At 40.6% G+C, this 23,336-nt stretch overlaps 1 protein-coding gene across 4 annotated transcripts in view; it reads right to left on the bottom strand.

Moving 5' to 3' along the window:
- Positions 1 to 22,737, bottom strand: part of LOC124116808 (TOG array regulator of axonemal microtubules protein 1-like) — a 75,186-nt gene extending 52,449 nt beyond the window's left edge. For all 4 annotated transcript variants that reach the window (XM_046478322.2, XM_046478325.2, XM_046478323.2 and 1 more), the window contains exon 1: positions 20,540 to 22,737. In XM_046478322.2, coding sequence (XP_046334278.2) covers positions 20,540 to 22,534 — 1,995 coding nt within the window. In that variant the 5' untranslated portion in view covers positions 22,535 to 22,737. The remainder of the gene's footprint in view (positions 1 to 20,539) is intronic.
- Between the last annotated feature and the right edge of the window lie 599 nt (positions 22,738 to 23,336).

The raw sequence follows: 23,336 nt of genomic DNA, 5'->3' as shown, positions 1-23,336 counted from the left end.
GTGTGCCACAGGGCACTGATAAAGATGTTTAGGTGTGCCATTTGGAATGCAACAGCCTTTGAAACTCACACTGGCCCAGTAGTCTGGGAATACAAAACTGTGCTGAGGACGAGTAGAAACCCAATGACGGATCTCTGTAACTTATTGAGTACTATCATTCTGAACCATTTTTCATCGGCATGTTTCTTCAATTTTTCTACAAACTGACACTGAATCAAACTGACAGAAATAAACATAGCAAATATTTCAGTCTTGTTAAAGCAGGTCTGAGCTACAAACTCTGAGGACTCGTGGAATGAGGGTTATACTTGGCCTCAGGGTCAAGTTTAAGGCAGTATTGCCCCTAGCCCCAGCAGGTAGCCAGATGCACGGAAGCTATTTCCGATTTTTTTAAATCGGTTTTACTCGTTAACCCATGCTGACAGATGCACAGAAGTTGCCTTAATTTTTAAACATGCTGTTTGAACAAATACATTTTGCAGCATTTTTGTATTTTTATTTCTAAAGGCATCACATTTCTTACATGCCCAACAATATTGACTTACTCACTTTTGCCACTGACTTATTACATTTCTTATGTCCAAGCCAGTGACATATACACAGCCTTTTGTGTCAAAAACACGGTCACAAAGTACTGTTAAAAAACACGCTTTCTAAGCGCGCACTTCAGTGTCAGTATGATTTTAACTATGTTCTCAATACTAAACCTGAATTTCTAAACCTGCGATCTATCACTCAGCTTCAATTCCTTTTTACTCCAATTCATGTCCTGTATTTTCTTCATCAGATCAAATCTGAAACAATACCCAGCAGGCCAGTAAACCTATCTTCTACCATAATAATACTTGGCCCACATTGTGAACGGTAACCTCAGTGTGGTAGATTTTATCTTCTACTATAAACACAACTTGTCCCACCCTGCAAACCACAAGCTCATTGTGATAGATGTGTGTGTGTGTGAGTGTGGCAGATGTATATGTGTGAGTGTGGTAGATGTGTGTGTGTGAGTGTGGTAGATGTATGTGTGTGAGTGTGGTAGATGTATGTGTGTGTGTGTGGTAGATGTATGTGTGTGAGTGTGGCAGATGTATGTGTGTGAGTGTGGCAGATGTATGTGTGTGAGTGTGGTAGATGTATTTGTGTGAGTGTGGTAGATGTATGTGTGTGAGTGTGGTAGATGTGTGAGTGTGAGTGTGGTAGATGTATGTGTGGGAGTGTCGCAGATGTATGTGTGTGAGTGTGGTAGATGTATGTGTGTGAATGTGGTAGATGTATGTGTGTGAGTGTGGTAGATGTATATGTTTGAGTGTGGCAGATGTATGTGTGTGAGTGTGGTAGATGTATGTGTGTGAGTGTAGTAGATGTATGTGTGTGAGTGTGGTAGATGTATGTGTGTGAGTGTGGTAGATGTATGTGTGTGAGTGGTAGATGTATGTGTGTGAGTGGTAGATGTATATGTGTGAGTGTGGCAGATGTATATGTGTGAGTGTGGCAGATGTATGTGTGTGAGTGTGGTAGATGTATGTGTGTGAGTGTAGTAGATGTATGTGTGTGAGTGTGGTAGATGTATGTGTGTGAGTGTGGTAGATGTATGTGTGTGAGTGTAGTAGATGTATGTGTATGAGTGTTATAGATGTATGTGTGTGAGTGTAGTAGATGTACGTGTGAGTGTGGTAGATGTATATGTGTGAGTGTGGTAGATGTATATGTATCAGTGTGGCAGATGTATGTGTGTGAGTGTGGTAGATGTATGTGTTTGAGTGTGGTAGATGTATGTGTGTGAGTATGGTAGATGTATGTGTGTGAGTGTGGTAGATGTATGTGTGTGAGTGTGGTAGATGTATGTGTATGAGTGTGGCAGATGTATATGTGTGAGTGTGGTAGATGTATATGTATCAGTGTGGCAGATGTATGTGTGTGAGTGTGGTAGATGTATGTGTTTGAGTGTGGTAGATGTTTGTGTGTGAGTATGGTAGATGTATGTGTGTGAGTGTGGTAGATGTATGTGTGTGAGTGTGGTAGATGTATGTGTTTAAGTGTGGTAGATGTATGTGTGTGAGTATGGTAGATGTATGTGTGTGAGTGTGGTAGATGTATGTGTGTGAGTGTGGTAGATGTATGTGTGTGAGTATGGTAGATGTATGTGTGTGAGTGAGCCAGATGTATGTGTGTGAGTGTGGTAGATGTATGTGTGTGAGTGTGGTAGATGTATGTGTGTGAGTATGGTAGATGTATGTGTGTGAGTGAGCCAGATGTATGTGTGTGAGTGTGGTAGATGTATGTGTTTGAGTGTGGTAGATGTATGTGTGTGAGTATGGTAGATGTATGTGTGTGAGTGTGGTAGATGTATGTGTGTGAGTGTGGTAGATGTATGTGTGTGAGTGTGGTAGATGTATGTGTGTGAGTTTGATAGATGTATGTGTGTGAATGAGCCAGATGTGTGTGAGTGTGGTAGATGTATATGTGTGAGTGTGGTAGATGTATATGTATCAGTGTGGCAGATGTATGTGTGTGAGTGTGGTAGATGTATGTGTGTGAGTATGGTAGATGTATGTGTGTGAGTGTGGTAGATGTATGTGTGTGAGCGAGCCAGATGTATGTGAGTGAGCCAGATGTATGTGTGTGAGTGTGGCAGATGTATGTGTGTGAGTGTGGTAGATGTATGTGAGTGAGCCAGATGTATGTGTGTGAGTGTGGTAGATGTATGTGTGTGAGTGTGGTAGATGTATGTGAGTGAGCGAGCCAGATGTATGTGTGTGAGTGAGCCAGATGTATGTGAGTGAGCCAGATGTATGTGTGTGAGTGTGGTAGATGTATGTGTGTGAGTGTGGTAGATGTATGTGTGTGAGTGTGGTAGATGTATGTGTGTGAGCGAGCCAGATGTATGTGAGTGAGCCAGATGTATCTGTGTGAGTGTGGCAGATGTATGTGTGTGAGTGTGGTAGATGTATGTGAGTGAGCCAGATGTATGTGTGTGAGTGTGGTAGATGTATGTGTGTGAGTGTGGTAGATGTATGTGTGTGAGCGAGCCAGATGTATGTGAGTGAGCCAGATGTATGTGTGTGAGTGTGGCAGATGTATGTGTGTGAGCGAGCCAGATGTATGTGAGTGAGCCAGATGTATGTGTGTGAGTGTGGCAGATGTATGTGTGTGAGTGTGGTAGATGTATGTGTGTGAGCGAGCCAGATGTATGTGAGTGAGCCAGATGTATGTGTGTGAGTGTGGCAGATGTATGTGTGTGAGTGTGGCAGATGTATGTGTGTGAGTGTGGTAGATGTGTGTGAGTGAGCCAGATGTATGTGTGTGAGTGTGGTAGATGTATGTGTGTGAGTGTGGTAGATGTATGTGTGTGAGCGAGCCAGATGTATGTGAGCGAGCCAGATGTATGTGTGTGAGTGAGCCAGATGTATGTGAGTGAGCCAGATGTATGTGTGTGAGTGTGGTAGATGTATGTGTATGAGTGTGGTAGATGTATGTGTGTGAGTGGGCCAGATGTATGTGTGTGAGTGTGGTAGATGTATGTGTGTGAGTGGTAGATGTATATGTGTGAGTGTGGTAGATGTATGTGTGTGAGTGTGGTAGATGTATGTGTGTGAGTGAGCCAGATGTATGTGTGTGAGTGTGGTAGATGTATGTGTGTGAGTGTGGTAGATGTATGTGTGTAACTGTATACAGATGGACAAATAGCACGTCTGACCTAGTAGGTTAAATCAATAAGTGAAACTGGGTTGAGAAATGTTATCTTGCAATGGTTGATCACGCCCCCGACTACACTCATGCACCGCAACATAGTCACTACTGTGGTGCAGGGGAGGTAACTCAGTCCTTACTATATCTGATGTAATCACAGAGACTAAAAACATTCCATTGTCAGTGACTCGTAACAAGTTTCAGAGACCGGACAAATTATTTGACGTTTAAGTCAAAGAAATATTTCTGTGGTTTCTTTTAAGGAAAATCTTTTGAGATATCCACACAAACTTGTCAATTGACAAATGTTTTGACAAGATTAACAGCTAGTTTATTACAAAGTATTTCAGCACGTCAGAGCTGTTTTTCAAGAGCCCAGAGCTAAACTATCTCTAAAACCCTGACTTATGACAGGAGAATGTACTTGATCCCTTCACTTGAAGTCTACTCTGAATTTTCTCTATACATGCTGTGGCCCATGAAGATCCGGAGTAGAATAAGTCTTCAGCAACCCATGCTTCACGTAAAAGGTGACTATACTTGTCGTAAGAGGCGACTAACAGGATCGGGTGGTCAGGCTCATTGACTTGGTTAATACATGTTATCGATCCCAATTGCGTGGATCGATGCTCGTGATATCAATCACTGGATTGTCTGGCCCAGACACGACTATATACAGACTGCCGTCACATAGCTGGAATATTGCTGAGAACGGCATTAAACAAACCAAACAAACAAACTATACATGCTGCAGCACTGCTTGTGTTAATAAATGTCCTAACCTTTTTATTGTCTGTCAGTCATACACATGACACTTAAGGGTTTTTATATTAGCATTTAGCAGCATTGATTGAAACTTGGCATTTAGTCAAGGGGTGCTTGTCAAAAGATTGTCAGAAAATTTCAAGGACACAAATGCTCCTCTATCTTTCGAATCAGACTCGTTATGAAAAACAACAAACAAAAGTGACATCATCATGATCATGGAAACATGTTTACTCCTGCCAACCCTTATGATCACAAGCAACATAAAAACACATTAAAGGCAGCTAAACAGTCTTGAAACATCTACACAATGTCACCGTCAGTCTATCATTCTTCACACATCACAGAACATTAATAACTATCACAATAAAGATGTTTACTTAACACCAAAGATAAACCAGAGCATGGTAACTCCTACCAATAAATACTTCATGTTTATGACAAAGGAAGATCGCAAGTATGTTTGGGGTGTCCCCCGTGTCACTACAGACAACATGGACAAGGCTGTTTGACGTCACTGCCTCCTTCATTATCGAGCACGGCTCATTGTGTCTGGCAACTCCCAACAATGCAGCCCGATATACCCTAGCCCTCCAACAATAAACACCTGCTAACCTTACAGCTAAATACCAGCTCATATTGAAGACTGGTAGGTTTGGATAACGTGCGGTTTATTTTAGTCAACACTATTATTCCTACCTACAGAGGGTGACAGTAGCAACATTAGTATAGAGAATTCTAGAGCCATTTTTGAACTCACTCAATAACTTTAAGCTTTATGTACCATACTACCCCAGTAACCCCTGTGTTTTGCATAATTTGTCATGCTTTCTTGGGCTTGTCATCAAATTGTGGGTACTCCGAGATTATCATGATAATGTGCACGTTATTTTCACAGCAATACAATTTACAGCAAAACATCAGAGATTTTATTTAGTCTAGCTTATGCATCGATGTTTCGACTTTGACACATTTTTGACACAAGAGCCCTGTTCCACAAGGCAAGTTTAGCTCTAAAACAGTTGTAACTCCTATGTGTTAACATATGTCGTAACAAGACCCAGGTTGCAACCTGGCTTTGCCAGGTGCAATTAGGTCTTCATGTCCAGATGCATCTGGTGTAAGTTAAATCCCATTCCTTAAATCAAGCCCTGCATGTCCATGATCTCATCATGCTTATAACAGTGTATGAGAATATTTTAATATAAAAACACATGTATATACCATGATACACATGCTGTTCAACATAATACATGCATCAATCATCCTGTAATACCTTGCCTCATCAACAAAGTTTTGCTTGTTTGTTGTTTAATGCCACACTCAGCAATATTCCATCAATATGATGGCGGTCTGAAAATAATAGAGTCTGGGCCAGACACTCCTGTGATTGACATCATGAGCATTGATCCACGCACTTGGGATCGATGACATGCTTCAAACAATTTAGCGAGCCTGACCACCCAGCCCCGTTAGTCGCCTCTTACGAGAAGCATAGTTGCCTTTTACGGCAAACATGGGTTGCTGAAGGACTATTCTATCCCGGACCATTACGGGTCCATCAACAAAGTACCAACATGTCGGATTACCCCTTTCAAAGTGCAAATATATCCTTTCTTAAATCTGGTTGACCAGACTATAGCTTTAAACAAAGGATATTTTTGTGATACACGTCTTAAAAGTAAATAGGGCTTTATTCAAGTTATTGGCTATAATCTTTTAGTCTAAGGCTTCCCTGGACATTCACTTTAACCAGCGTTAGATCGGCAGTAGTCCTGTAGTCCTTGCCAAACTCCTTATCAAAGGACCAGTAGAAATTTGCCTTTTTTAAGGGTTTAGCTACATGTCATCATTATAAGGACTAGTAGACGTAAAATGTTAGTTTCTACCGCTGTAAACAATACAGCAATGGCAACCACCGCCAAGTAAAGTTTGAAACCGTTAATCAATGCAAAAATATGGATTAAGATAGCACTTTTACAACATGACAAAATCAATATCATCAGGACCATTTAGCAAGTAGAGATCTGACTGATCTAGCCCTGTTTGGTGAGTGAGCAAGATGACTGCATGCACCGTCTTGTATTATAAACCTATCCCTGTGTATCCTATATTAAGGTTCCTGACAACCTCAGGTAAACCTAGTAACCAGCTCATTCTTCAAACCTAGGTTTTGTTATGAGTCACTTCTAAACCTGCTTTGAGGTTTTACATTTCAATTGTAATACTTTGGTTTTACAATTGCCATCTTATAAACTGGCCTCTTGATATGAACACAATATTCATTTTTGATTGGTTAAAAGTCACAAATTTTTACAGTTTTGTCACCCACTGTCTTTCCGCTGAGCCACCAGGGAAGGTGATGTAAACTTGTTTAATTTTACATATCATGACTCCAGCTGGTCCATGCTGCACATGTTTGTCTCTCGCACACTTTGATCGAATTCCTTTTATACCACGACCTGCTGTATTGTTTCACCATAAGGTATCTCAATGTTTTCTTATAATTTTCTGGTATTTCTTGCACATAGATGGTTTCTAAGCTGTAAAAAACACGCCCTCGCTTTTGGTTGAAAATGCAAAGCCTTGAACTCGAGGAAAGCCCTAACTCGGAGTTTCAACCAAAACCAAGGAGGCGTGTTTTATCCTATACTTGAACACAAGGTAAGGGGGAACACTGGTATGTCTCGCCCTTGTTCCCACTCACGTACACCCACTCAACCCTTCCTGTTTAAGTGGGTAGCAGTGATGTCAACTTCTGCCCTGCAGAAATATACAACATACCAGTGTCACAGCTAACAATACCAGCCTCGAGAACATAGTGTCATAAACTGATCTAAATCAAGTGGCAACAAAGAATCATGACTTTTCACAAAGTTAACAATATTCTGGAGGATATTGCACCTTTGACAAACAAAGAAAGTGTCTGTGATCTTGTCTGTGTATAGACTGTGCTGAAGGTTCTGTACGTGCTGTAGACTATCGTTGAATTAACTTTACCACCTGGTAACATGTTCATTTTCTCCACATGATCCTACATACTGTCATTGCTGGAAGGTGAGCGAATGTTGTGTCAAGCAACATCAGTAGAAGGGCTATTACCATTTATGAATAAGTTATCAACAAATGATAATCTTCTGCATTAACCAAAACATGATTCCTAGCACAATGTATCAACCTGCAAGAAAATAATACCGTAAATACACTTACTGCTTACTTCTAAAAAAACATAATAACCCATAATATATTCAAAACGTACAATAGGCCAGGCCTGAACTAGTAAAAACTCTCAGAGGCAGATGTGTGCGTGACCTTGCTTCACTTTCTACAGGCTAACTGAAGTGAGACAACAAAAATTGTTTAAGGCAAGAATCCCCATCAGACACAATTCTTAAACCATGGCACAATCAAGTACCGGTTTCATCGTTGATGCATTAGTAACCGTTGACCAGGACAGGATAGCCAAAAGAGCCAAAATGTCTTACAAGTAAGTGGCAGTGGATAAAAACATTTTTAACGATTTAGTTCTTGAAAAGAAATATTATCAGGATCCAATCAGGACCATGTTCGGCGGCTTGGAACCTGAAGGGCTTTGGTCCTGCGCCACACTGACGCACATGGAGCACATACAATGTCTCCTCAGGCTTATGGCTGTTCGAAATATACCTCTGTCCATCAACCAGTGAATGGGTACGGGCAGGATGAGATGGTAAATGCAACTATTAACCTTCTTGTACCTCACAGGCAGCATAGGTAGTATACTCCCCAGGAAGCTGAGAATGAAACATCTAGTAAACACTGATCCAATGACCAGGGAGACATTAAGCATTCACTGCATATGGAGTCATACATTTCAAAAGCATGCTATTGTGTATAGACATTTCACGGAAATTGTTTTATCTGAACAAAGAATTCATCTCAACAAGTTCCTACACTAACAGAGATGATAGAAACGTTGCAATCAGGGCTAAATTACAACTTTAAAGAGACACACAATAAGAGTCCGGGTAAAGTGAGAACCCTGCACTGTACACCTGTAAGCTGAGTCTCTGCCAAGGTAAAACTGTTCAACCCATGACACAACGACACCTATAAGAATTTGACCCAATTCATTACTTCAGATGGAAACTAATGATATCAAACACTATCCTGAGATAAGTTAGTAATTACAGTCTGTCTCTGGCTAGAAGGGATGATGTAACCCTCCAGACCGGCATTCACCTCATTCAAGTCTCGTTATTCAGATCAGTAAGCTCCTACAACCTCCAACAAAAGCCTGACTGATACCATCTTGCCTTTGATTGGTCAACCATAGCAGGTGCTCTTGTATGAACTACACTGTTATGTCCTGCTCATAATTTTGCAACCAGATCTGTTTTGTTTGGAATTACAAAGTCCCTGCCCACTGCCCAGCTGGTGTTCAGGGCCGTGACAGCTTTAGACTGAAGGTGTATGGGAGGTGGCAGTGTTAGGATGAAGGTGTATGAGAGGTGACAGTGTTAGGATGAAGGTGTATGAGTGGTGGCAGTGTTAGGATGAAGGTGTATGAGAGGTGACAGTGTTAGGATGAAGGTGTATGGGAGGTGACAGTGTTAGGATGAAGGTGTATGAGACGTGGCAGTGTTAGGATGAAGGTGTATGAGAGGTGACAGTGTTAGGATGAAGGTGTATGTGAGGTGACAGTGTTAGGATGAAGGTGTATGGGAGGTGACAGTGTTAGGATGAAGGTGTATGAGAGGTGACAGTGTTAGGATGAAGGTGTATGGGAGGTGACAGTGTTAGGATGAAGGTGTATGAGAGGTGGCAGTGTTAGGATGAAGGTGTATGTGGGGTGACAGTGTTAGGATGAAGGAGTATGAGACGTGGCAGTGTTAGGATGAAGGTGTATGACACGTGGCAGTGTTAGGATGAAGGTGTATGGGAGGTGACAGTGTTAGGATGAAGGTGTATGAGAGGTGACAGTGTTAGGATGAAGGTGTATGGGAGGTGACAGTGTTAGGATGAAGGTGTATGGGAGGTGGCAGTGTTAGGATGAAGGTGTATGAGAGGTGACAGTGTTAGGATGAAAGTGTATGAGTGGTGGCAGTGTTAGGATGAAGGTGTATGAGAGGTGACAGTGTTAGGATGAAGGTGTATGGGAGGTGACAGTGTTAGGATGAAGGTGTATGAGACGTGGCAGTGTTAGGATGAAGGTGTATGAGAGGTGACAGTGTTAGGATGAAGGTGTATGTGAGGTGACAGTGTTAGGATGAAGGTGTATGGGAGGTGACAGTGTTAGGATGAAGGTGTATGAGAGGTGACAGTGTTAGGATGAAGGTGTATGGGAGGTGACAGTGTTAGGATGAAGGTGTATGAGAGGTGGCAGTGTTAGGATGAAGGTGTATGTGGGGTGACAGTGTTAGGATGAAGGAGTATGAGACGTGGCAGTGTTAGGATGAAGGTGTATGACACGTGGCAGTGTTAGGATGAAGGTGTATGGGAGGTGACAGTGTTAGGATGAAGGTGTATGAGAGGTGACAGTGTTAGGATGAAGGTGTATGAGAGGTGACAGTGTTAGGATGAAGGTGTATGGGAGGTGACAGTGTTAGGATGAAGGTGTATGAGAGGTGACAGTGTTAGGATGAAGGTGTATGTGGGGTGACAGTGTTAGGATGAAGGAGTATGAGACGTGGCAGTGTTAGGATGAAGGTGTATGACACGTGGCAGTGTTAGGATGAAGGTGTATGGGAGGTGACAGTGTTAGGATGAAGGTGTATGAGAGGTGACAGTGTTAGGATGAAGGTGTATGGGAGGTGACAGTGTTAGGATGAAGGTGTATGGGAGGTGACAGTGTTAGGATGAAGGTGTATGAGACGTGGTAGTGTTAGGATGAAGGTGTATGACACGTGGCAGTGTTAGGATGAAGGTGTATGAGAGGTGACAGTGTTAGGATGAAGGTGTATGACACGTGGCAGTGTTAGGATGAAGGTGTATGGGAGGTGACAGTGTTAGGATGTAGGTGTATGGGAGGTGACAGTGTTAGGATGAAGGAGTATGACACGTGGCAGTGTTAGGATGAAGGTGTATGACACGTGGCAGTGTTAGGATGAAGGTGTATGGGAGGTGACAGTGTTAGGATGAAGGTATACGAGGGGCGACAGTGTTAGGATGAAGATGTATTTGGTATTTACGTAGTGTGTGTATGAAGTTGAAGAGTGGAAAACTTAACAGGGTATCACAGTGAGAGAAACAAGCTCATTGTACTCCAAAAGATCAAGATCAAACTCCAAATTTAAAGTAATTTCAACTATCAACAGAGGCTACATATACCTTACAATCACCAATTTACTTGCCTTTCACACCTATATGGCCTACCTAGTTAGCAATGCAGCAGTTCAATGATAATTACTGCTCATGTTATCATTTTCTATGCCCTCCTAAGTCACTCATTAATCAGACCAAACACACACAAACGAATAATGACTTGATCAATCTCATATGTAATCCACATCACCTCCATCCTCACACCAGCATTAAGATTAATGGTGAAAGTGAAACAAACATGACATTAGCGAGCAGCATGTCGGTGAGTGACCTGCTCACCTTCAGGTTGACAATGACGATGACGAGACCACCCTCAAGGCGAAACAAAGCCTGTCTTATTCTTATTTTCAACAGAAGTTTACTTGGCGATGATATATTTAGTTTTATTTGTGCCCCTGCAGGCTTGAGAAGAGATGATTGTTAGATATCCATGAGACACCTTTCACTCAGTGACTAAAACAACCTGCAAACCACTGTTAAACAAGTGTTATCAACTTGACTATGTTGACAAATAACATGAATAAGACTGATACTTGATCAATAATTTTTATGATGATCATACTAGCAGTAACAATAAAAGTAATTTCTGACAAAACAAACACGATAAACAAATTATGGGAAGACCAACACATTTCTTTTAAACCTTACAAAGCTAACCCAAACACTCACACAACTGCAGCGTTAGAAATTGCACTAGTCCTATAGCCCTTGCCCAATAGTTAAGGTATCATAAGGACTAGTAGAAATTTGCCATTGGACGAGTGGGCTAAAAATGTTAGTTTCTACCGCTGAATTGTTGGTATTCTATCACATTCATACATACTTCTTATCCATGACCAAATATTGTTTAATGATAAGCTTAGTCTATAAAGGATTTGAAAAGAGTTAAAGGAAAGGAATTTATTTTTACTTTTCTCTTGTACTTCATGTCTGTATGACCAGTTTTTCAAGAAGTGATTGTCTGCATGTATTCGTTGTGAGAAGTAACCCGCCTAAATGTCAATAACCTAATCGAAGAATTATCAATCACTGTCAAAGCGCCTCCAAAGAAAAGCAGTTTTACATTTGTATAGCTGCCTCAGATCAGATCCCACCTTACTCGTGAAAGCCGCCAGGATTCAAGATTATATAGCCCATAGAAAGGTTCACCAAGCATTTGGGTTAAGACGTCCGGCTTTGCCATTAATAATGTATTTGCCAACCTATAACTATTGATTCCCTAGCTTTCATTGCCTTGGACTTTTACCAGTGTTCCATAACAAACTGTAAAATGAAGGACATTTGATTTGTGCAAGGTATTCTATTAATGTCTATCATACGGTTGGACAATATAAGTCTGTGTCTTAAAAAAGTATTTGATTCATTAAAAAGAAATGATCAACTAAATTATTCAGGGTTAACACATCTTTCGCCAGCAAACTGCATGTTACATTGTATATTTATAAACACAAAGAATACTGTTTCCTGCTGCAGTCAGCAATATCTCAGCCAGTTCACAGCATCTCAAACCAGGGGCTGAAGGCATGAGCACCAATCCAGGGCATGACACACAATTATCCAAGTCCCACAATTAAACAATCTTTATCTAATTCAGCTCTCACAACAAGCATTGGGTATATATGTGGCATCAACACTGAGAAAAAAGTACTCCACCAATACCCAAAACTGTCCGACTTGGACCACGGAAACATGACAGAATGTCTGCAGAATCTGTACTGACTCAAAACAATTTACAGGACTGCTGTTTCTGCAGTGAGTTAGAAAAGACCCTTCCTTGGAAGTGAATATTATTAGCTGACTTTTTTCCTTCAATGCAAACCCAAGATATTACAAATTGATCCCGAAAAACCTCTTGATTTTATTGACACAGATAATGGATTTAGTTGACAAAGAGGTTGAGTCAACATAGGCTGAACAGGGAGTGACATACTGGGACTCTCTTGTGGCAGAGTGCAGCATGGAACACACTGCATCAACTTATTGATTGTAAACTATTGCATCCTTCACTGAAGCAATAGGTTGTCAAGTACATGTTCTGGAGGAGGCTTTGCATCAGTCAACACAGCGCTTAGGGAAAAGGCCACCAAGAGACTACAAGTATTGTATACAAATTCCATGAGAAGTCAATCATTTAACAGCTAGAACTCAAGACTGATCTGTTATAGGGTCTCTATCTTATTTGTCAAAACGGACACAGGGACAAGTTCATGAAGCGGCTCAGTGTAACGAGTAATTCAAAATGGTAAGCCATGGCTAAGTGGGCCATGAACTACGTGAACTGTGAGCCATTATTTATAAATGTATTTGTACCGAAACTATAAAGATACGATACTATAAAGGACTAAAAAACATTTATTCTTCAATTAAATAATGCATCTTTCGAATTTTGTTTGTTTGTTGTTTAACGCCACACTCAGCAATATTCCAGGTATATGACGGCGGTCTGTAAATAATCGAGTCTTGACCAAGACAATCCAGTGATTGACATCGAACACTGAGATTCGATGACATGTATCAACCAAGTCAGCGAGTCTGACCACCCGATCCCGTTGCCACATAAGCCCGCTCTCCAAGGCTTTGTTTTATATGGAGATTAAGATTACCATGTGAATTTTCTCGTAAACTAAGCCAGAAATAAATATCAATCAGCTGTACACACGTTTTCTCTAATCTACCAGTGATTCAGGTAAAAAGTACCCAATGATACAATTTCAAAGAATTTTGATGAAACGGTCGGAAGAAATTGCATCTGAAATTATTATCTTATCAGGAATGATATATTAACTGATATATCAACCTTTCATTATGTCCTCACAATGTCAGTCATAATGTCAACCCTTCAGAGTGTCCTCACAATATCAGTCATAATGTCAACCCTTCAGTCTTTTCTCACAATGTCAGTCATGATATCAACCCTTCAGTATTTTCTCACAATGTCAGTGATGATGTCAACCCTTCAGTATGTTCTCACAATATCAGTCATAATGTCAACCCTTCAGAGTGTCCTCACAATTCAGTGATCATGTCAACCCTTCAGAGTGTCCTCACAATGTCAGTGATAATGTCAACCCTTCAGTGTGACCTCACAATGTCAGTGATAATGTCAACCCTTCAGTGTGACCTCACAATGTCAGTGATCATGTCAACCTTTCAGTGTGTCCTCACAATGTTAGTCATAATGTCAACCCTTCAGAGTGTCCTCACAATGTCAGTCATAATGTCAACCCTTCAGTACGTCCTCACAATATCAGTCATAATGTCAACCCTTCAGTGTATTCCCACAATATCAGTCATAATGTCAACCCTTCAGTGAGTCCTCACAATATCAGTCATAATGTCAACCCTTCAGAGTGTCCTCACAATATCAGTCATAATGTCAACCCCTTCAGTATGTCCTCACAATGTCAGTCATAATGTCAACCCTTCAGTGTGTTCCCACAATATCAGTCATAATGTCAACCCTTCAGAGTGTCCTCACAATATCAGTCATAATGTCAACCCTTCAGTACGTCCTCACAATGTCAGTCATAATGTCAACCCTTCAGAGTGTCCTCACAATATCAGTCATAATGTCAACCCTTCAGTACGTCCTCACAATGTCAGTCATAATGTCAACCCTTCAGAGTGTCCTCACAATATCAGTCATAATGTCAACCCTTCAGTATGTTCTCACAATATCAGTCATAATGTCAACCCTTCAGAGTGTCCTCACAATGTCAGTCATAATGTCAACCCTTCAGTGTGTTCCCACAATGTCAGTGATCATGTCAACCTTTCATTATGTCCTCACAATGTCAGTCATAATGTCAACCCTTCAGAGTGTCCTCACAATATCAGTCATAATGTCAACCCCTTCAGTATGTCCTCACAATGTCAGTCATAATGTCAACCCTTCAGTGTGTTCCCACAATATCAGTCATAATGTCAACCCTTCAGAGTTTCCTCACAATATCAGTCATAATGTCAACCCTTCAGTACGTCCTCACAATGTCAGTCGTAATGTCAACCCTTCAGAGTGTCCTCACAATATCAGTCATAATGTCAACCCTTCAGTATGTTCTCACAATATCAGTCATAATGTCAACCCTTCTGAGTGTCCTCACAATGTCAGTCATAATGTCAACCCTTCAGAGTGTCCTCACAATATCAGTCATAATGTCAACCCTTCAGTGTGTTCCCACAATGTCAGTGATCATGTCAACCTTTCATTATGTCCTCACAATGTCAGTGATAATGTCAACCCTTGTGTGTTCCCACAATGTCAGTGATCAGGTCAACCCTTCAGTATGTCCTCACAATGTCAGTGATCATGTCAACCCTTCAGAGTGTCCTCACAATGTCAGTCATAATGTCAACCCATCAGTTTGTCCTCACAATGTCAGTCATAATGTCAACCCTTCAGAGTGTCCTCACAATGTCAGTGATCATGTCAACCCTTCAGTGTGACCTCACAATGTCAGTGATCATGTCAACCCTTCAGTATGTCCTCACAATGTCAGTCATAATGTCAACCCATCAGTTTGTCCTCACAATGTCAGTCATAATGTCAACCCTTCAGAGTGTCCTCACAATGTCAGTGATCATGTCAACCCTTCAGTGTGACCTCACAATGTCAGTGATCATGTCAACCCTTCAGTATGTCCTCACAATGTCAGTGATAATGTCAACCCTTTAGTGTAACCTCACAATGTCAGTGATCATGTCAACCCTTCAGTACGTCCTCACAATGTCAGTGATCATGCCAACCCTTCAGTATGTCCTCACAATGTCAGTGATCATGTCAACCCTTCAGTATGTCCTCACAATGTCAACCCTTCAGTATGTCATCACAATGTCCAAGGCTGTCCACTATTATTCCTTTTCAGTTACAAAACTTCCCTGAGACTCTGTTCTCGGTTTAACTGTTGGTCAATTATCGATGGTAATGAAATGCACAGGACAAGAAGACATTTCTCGATTGCAGAAAATGGCCCAATAGGGATATCATCGTATATATATGACAACAAGATATTGATGTATTGATACAAATTTATGAATATTTATACTAAATCAATAATTCACTGCCACAGAAACGTTTACATTTACTTGGATTACCATGACTAAGATGAAGGGGTAGAACATTCAATCTTAAACATTTAATTGGCCATATTTAAATATTATCATTTTCTCGCTCAATTGCAGTAACTGTAATCTATTCACTAACATAATAATTAACTTTAGTATTCATCGATACGTCAATATATCATGATATTATGGGATCAAGATATCAATTTTAATCAATGACAACCCTAGTTTGAAGTAATTTCCAATACAAATGCATCTTTATAAGATCTATGGCCAACACATGTTACATGGACTAGTTCAGCATTAGTCCACTAGTCCTTATAATGATAACATATAGAAAAACCCTTAAAAAGTATAAATGTCTACTAGTCCTTATACCTTTACTACTGTGCAGTTTGACAAGGACTAAATTGGTTGGTTTGTTGTTTAAAGTCACACTCAGAAATATTACAGCTATATGACAGCGGTCTGTAAATAATCGAGTCTGGACCAGACAATCCAGTGATTAATATCATGAGCATCGGTCCATGCAATTGGGATCGATGACATGCATTAACCAAGTCAGCAAGCCTGACCACCGGATCCCGTTAGTCGCCTCTTACGGACAAGGACAATAGGACTCCTGCAAGTTTCTGAGGCTGCTAGCATCTTCTGGTGTTTACCTGTTGGTAGCTTCACCAGCATGTTTATAGTGTAACAAACTCACAACCACCTCCATCAAAACACATACAGGAGATAATAAGCAGTGATAAAAGATGTCATGTGAGATAATGAAGGGTGGGGAGAAGGACCGAGAGTTACCAGCAACAGTGCCATATTGATGGTGGGTGTGAAAATATAAACATCACTCAAGACATCTTGGTGTTTGGGCATCATGAAAGCTAATAATATCAGCAATCTATCATCTGTATGTCTGGACATATCTAATCTAAACAGAAAATATGAAATTTATCATTGAAATTAATCATTTGCTCATAAATATTGTCAAGCGAACATTCCAAATATTTGGTAGAACAAGGCTGAAACTGTTGTTGAGGCAAAAGAACTTGAGGCCAAGCAGGGGAAACACAGTACATATCCAAATGTGTATTAACAGTTTTGTATTTTAAAAGTTCAATATGTTCAAAGTGGTAGACAGATCAGAACTACAGTACAAATAGTTCACTGAAACTTAATGTAGCCTTGTCTATGATTAATGCAGGAAAGCAATTCACAAAACAGAACAGAGACCCATGACTTTCTGCTGCAGGATTAGGCCATGCATCAACATAACCAAAGCAAAATCACTAATCTTTTAGTTTCATTCTTTCTCAAAGCCCTATTCTCCACATGTCAAATCCCTTTCACCAAACCTGTCATACTACACAAAGTATCACTCAACTTCAGACTAAAGGTCAAAGCGACCCAAGTTTTCCACAAACCAACCCCAAAATGATCTAATGGTGTGACTAAGCCCTTGGACTGACATCAAACACATGACAGGTGGCCAACACAATGATGGCTGCCTCTTCAAGGTCGCCTGCAAATCAGGGTAGCAAAATGATTAATAGGTCTCGGTCTGTGTTAATTATGAGAAACTCTGACCGATATCACATACCGTATTCGACGTAATAAGCGCCCCACTCTAATAAGCATCCACCGTGATATTTGCTAATATATTGGCTAGTGAACAATCCCAATTAGCACCCCTTCTGATTGATCAGTGTACACAAGACCTATTTATTCGTGTATAATACGTTTGTTATATGCATCCTCAATTATGGGAAATTAAATTCTGGAAAAATATATCTGTGGTACATAAACATTTCAGGCTGTCAGCATAAACCACAAAATTTATGATCTTTCAAATCTGTTGTTTTTCACCAAAATAATATTCCAATAAGAGCCAACCTATTTCTAATTTTGAGAGCGCCCTGGGCGCTTGTTATGTTGAATACGGTACTCATAGTGGTATACAGAAACATGGGAGATTCTTGGATGTAGTTAATGAATGAGCAATAATGATTGACTGAATAATGAACATAAACAGATTGTGAGTGTTCAACCCCATGGTATTCATATTATTCCACATTTTGTCCGTATCAATTATATCTACTAGTGGCAGCCCCAGGTGGGGCTGGTTGATCTTGATGACCCATTTAATGAAGAGGATTGACCAGATAAAGGAATAATGACGTTGTACAATGGTTCTTTCTCTCGTTCAAAACGAATCATGTCATGTGCAACACCATGAACTCAACTTGTTGGTACTCATCGATGACCAGGTCATAATCCACTAGTCAGGTCATATTCTTTGCTGGTGCTACTATACGTATAATATTTCTCTCTACAGTACAGTCTAGGTTATCTAGTCTGAAATAGCGCTGCTGAAATTAACTGGAGTGGGCATTGTGCTTTTGTAGTGTGGGACTTATCTGCAAGCCCAAGTCCATGTTAAGGTATGGGAGTTACGATCACCTTAGTGCTACGATCGCCTTGTACAACGGCACCCTGGTTCTTATCACTTCGACTTTTTGTCCTACCTGTTTTAGACTACACTATACACTTGAGGTCCTTTTCATTAGATCATCGTCATTATTATCATCATCATAAGTGAATTTACAATAAACTAAATTCTGCACAACAGTAGAGGCTGCACTAAGTCATGGCCTACTTGCAGTGATGTTGGTGGACACAAATGGTAATCATGGTAATAGGATATCCTCGTGATCTTTACCAGCTTTTGATTAGGACATACAATGTCATTGCGAGGGCTGTTATGCTTCACTCGCATTGTCTGTGATGCCTTCATGAATTGAATTCATTTTTGTGGTCATTATAATCAATTATTTACAACTATATCTGAAAAAAAATAATTTACTTGAACTCGTCTGTTATTCATCAAAGTGAGATATGCAAGATGGAATATACAGGGGATATACAACCATGACAACTACAAGCCATGCAGTAGCATGACTTGTGTCAACAAAGACATTAGGCTATAAACAGCATTGTTGCAATGTATTCCTTGTTTAAGGGAGACGATAAACACACCTGGTGTTTTGTTACATATTAAATACATATTCTTCTGTGGTCATCACTAAACCGGTATGGGATGATCCGGGGTAGAATAGATCTTCAGCAACCCATGCTTGCCGTAAAAGGTGATGCTTGTTGTAAGAGTCGACTAACGGGATCGGGTGGTCAGGCTCACCGACTTGGTTGATGCATGTCATTGTATCCCAATTGTGTGGATCGATGCTCGTGATGTCAATCACTGGATTGTCTGGTCCAGACTTGATTATTTTACAGACAGTCGTCATATAGCTGGAATATTGCTGAGTGTGGCGTAAAACAACTAACCAACCAATCTTTACTTAACCTACTCAGTATGCACATGCTGCAACTGTAATTGTTGTTACTGTTAATCCTCCACCTACTGCAGGGGTAGAAAATAACATTTTTAGTCCACCAGTCCTATAACAAGGACTACAGGACTAGTGCCAATTTCTGACACTGTACTGTATATATTCTGTACCATGTTCATCATTCAGTCTTGTTTGACAACGGTGTAAGAATCTGTACCGAAACGTCTCTTTACAGTAATAAAGAAGTTGTTATCCATACATTGTGTCTACACTGTCATCTGTCAACTTCTAAGTAATGCCTATCAAACAATTAAAGACACTGCTATGGAAAATAAAAGACTACATTTCTATGTATAATGTTGATAAACAGATTTACAGGTGGTGATGAGTATTTGATTCAACACAGCCAGTGAACCAGTGAGTATTTCTTGGGACCGTCTCTCTAGTGAGTAAGTGAATGTGTACTGTCACACTATACAAGCTGTATGATCACAGACCCATGTATCTAGTCTGGGCCAGATGAACCATTGACTGCAATGTGTAACAATGGCACATGCCACTGGGGTACCAGCATCCTCAATCTGCCAAATCGCCATGCCCAACCACCATTTCTTCACAGTTCCAGGTATTTTCCCAAGCTTACTCCAGAATTTGCAATTCTGATGAAAGACTGGTATGGTTTAACTCATGTGTCCACTCAATTTAAGTGTCTGGGACTAAGAAATTCAACGAACGAAAGCACCAACCAAGTTAGTACCAAATGATATTTATAGCATCAAAAAGACAAAACACTCAACAATCTGAAAACACATGTTATACTCCTGATTGATTACCACAGAAAGCCAATAGCTGCCCCATTCCGTTATTGCCAGGAACAAATACCATAATTAGAGGTGCGCGATATTACTGGTATACCACGAAATGAAATACCAATGAATACACACCACAATACGTTCGGAAAATACCGGTATATTTTGTTTTTTCAAAATCAGGCATATCATATTGGTGCAAGATTTTACACTGGTGACAACTCAAACAGAAATTAAGAAATAAGCAAGTTTTTCCTGTGGCAAAAAATATTGTATATAATGCTTCATGACCATAGCAACATCCCACATAATACGAAGTTGTCAAAAACATGAGAGGAAAGTGGTTTTTTTCAGGTTCATAACAAATTACAGATGAAAGAATGCATGCAATATATTGTGGCAAGTATCGCAATACAGGAAACATTACTGCAATAAATATTCCAGGCCAATACCCACCACTAACCATAATACTAAAATACAAATTGCTCTGCATAACCAGTTGTGGCAAACATACAATGCTCTTTCAGGTAACTATCAAGAATTATTCTACGGTCAACTTACCTGTGTTGGTGCAGATCCAGGGGGTCCCTCGTACATCCTTGCCCTCTCATCCTTTTCTTCCTCCCAAGGGAACTTGTTCCTGCCCCTCCCTGCACTCATAAACCTTCTGGGGGCTGAGGTGGGCGTGTCTGGAACCGCTGGGGTAGAGCGTGCCGACCCTGTTACAGACTCCAACTCCATGTGTGGGTCTGATCTGGATGATCTTGCAGAGCCAGTGCCACTCACAGACAAGATCCATTCCATGTCTGCACCTTGGGCCATGTTAGGAGGGGTTCGATGGGTTGCCGATGATGGAATCGGAGTAGCATACTCCACAAGTCCATCAGAATTGAGCCGTGGAAGCTGTCTCCGGGCCAGACGAGCTTGTACTGCCGCCATGAGACCTTCACCTTCAGTGGTGAGTTCCACTTGATCCACAGCATGGACAAGAGGCTGTAATCTACCTGATCCCATTGCCTGGGCCAAGACTGAAAAACACTCCAGGGCTGCCTGACGCACTTGTCTCTTCCCATCAGTTAATGTTGGACCCACAACTTGACATATGGATGGAAGGTCAAAATCATAACTGGGAAAAGTCAAAAGAGCAGCAATAATCACATTGATCGTCTCTTGTCGAACACGCGAGTTTCTATGCTTCAAGTTCTCTGCGATCATTTGTAATACTGGCTTTGGGGCATAACTCTGCATCATTTTGATAGCAACTTTCATCACAGCCTGTCGAGCAACTGCTTTGTTATCACACATCCTCTTGGCTAGAGCCGAGATCAGTGGTTTTAAAAAATGCTTTACATTTTTCCTAAGCTTCTCTACAAGAAGGAAAAGAATTTCCAGTGTAACACTTGTAATTTTAAAGTTAGAATCATCAAGCAGCTGGCCAAGAAAGTTAATAAACGGTGCCATTTCTGGCATGAGAACTTCAGCAAGTTCATAATCTTCAAGACCATTTACTATAGACTTAAGTTCCTCAACTGCCTGTGCACGAGTGCGAAAATTTTCCTGATCATTAATGTGGTTCATCACATGACTAGGAATAATACCAAAATGAAGACTGTCCATATACTGAGCATGTCGTTCTTGCTGAATAGACCCATTTAGGTTACCGAAAGGCATGTTTCCTTGGTATGGAATCTCATAGTTTAATTCTGGTTCTGGATATGCTTGCACTGATCTGCGATTGCTGTGCACAGGATTAGGGCCTTGTCTGGGGGTCGGGTTTGGAGTTTCACTGAATCCATTTGCCTGCTTTCCTGACAACTTCAAGTAGTAGTTACGCAATGGGGAAGATAACTTCTGCAGGTAGTTGCTGAATTCTCTTTCTCCAACTAATGCCTCAATCTTGCCAAGGGTGAACAAAGATGAATCTTGTAGGTTATCCTCCACAGATGAATCCAGCAACTTTTTAGCCAAAGACTGGATAACATCAAAAAAGTTCTCATGCGCAAACTCTTTTGTTAAAATCACAGGCAAGGCACTTACTGTTTCCTTTCTTACTTTACTGTCGTCACTTTCCAGGCCGATGCGGACGATTCCTCGCAGAAGGGCAGGAACATCATGTGTGTATTTCATGTACACATGTAGAGTTTGAATGACAGCCCTTTTGACCGTCACCTTGGTGTCCCCAATATTGGGAATCAGCTTGTGTATGACTGGAGCCATAAAATGGTCCAGATCCTCTTTTGCATGAGGAATGACTTCGTTCAACAGCTGAATGCATTTTAGGCGAATTTCCCAACTTGAATCTGACAGCGCTTGTGCTAATCCCTTGTAGATTGACAAGGGCTCGGTGTACGGTAATCGTCCACCATTGCGTTTGACAGTGATAATCAACTGTTCAAGAATTTCCACTCGGTTCTTAGAACTATCATCATTCAACCGATCAAGTATCTCATTTTCTTCCATATTCCAATGTCCATGAGATATTGGCCCTAGTCGAGGGACATCGCTAAAGTCATTCGTGTGGACCGGGAACTTGGCAACTTGCACCTTGCTAGCCATCGACTATGTCCAGAGAGAATAAACACATAAAAATAAAGACATGCACAACACAAGAAAAGCCTACACTTCAGCATTCTCCTGCATGATGCCAACAAGATGTGTCAGTGGGCAGAAAACATCGCCGTAAGAGTTGACATTCCATTCTCATCATTGAAGTATAAACCAATATGGCTGTCCTCTTCACAACAACAAACTGTGGTCATCACGTGACCGGTTGATGGGCCCGTATGAACATGATTCCTTACGACTCATATCAACCGAATATATTTTCATAGACTTTCTCACACGCAATACGTTATTATGACGCCAATGAAAATATGTTACACATACCATGTAACATGTGGTCATTTAAGTTAAACGACTTGTTGAAGTATTTACTTAACTATATTTTTGCGTAAATCTATTATTCAACCCTGTCAACACTGACATATATAATACCAGTTGTAAAGGAAATACAATGTAAGAATTCCAGAGGCCTGTGCACGCGAGCACACGACTCAGCTCGAAATATTTTTATTCAATTAAACTTATTTATATCTTGCCTTTCGTATTGCATGACATTTCAATATTATTCAAATAAAAGTGATGGTCAACGTACGAAGGGCTATATTTGCCATTCTCAGTATCCCAATATTGAACATATCTAGGCCAAAATATGCCGTCATCGCAACGATTGGAACTATATGTATGATAATATTGATCTATTTATTATTCAATTTCTTTTCAAATCGTCATATTCTGCCATTATTCATTGAATAAATATTTCATAACCTCTAATTTGGGTACATTGCATAACTTTTGT

This window comes from Haliotis rufescens, unplaced genomic scaffold (genome assembly GCF_023055435.1).
Source record: "Haliotis rufescens isolate VD_foot unplaced genomic scaffold, xgHalRufe1.0.p SCAF_72, whole genome shotgun sequence".
In the NCBI taxonomy this organism is placed as follows: Eukaryota; Metazoa; Mollusca; class Gastropoda; order Lepetellida; family Haliotidae; genus Haliotis; species Haliotis rufescens.
Note: the sequence above shows the minus strand (reverse complement) of the source record. Positions and strands in the feature narration are given on the sequence as shown.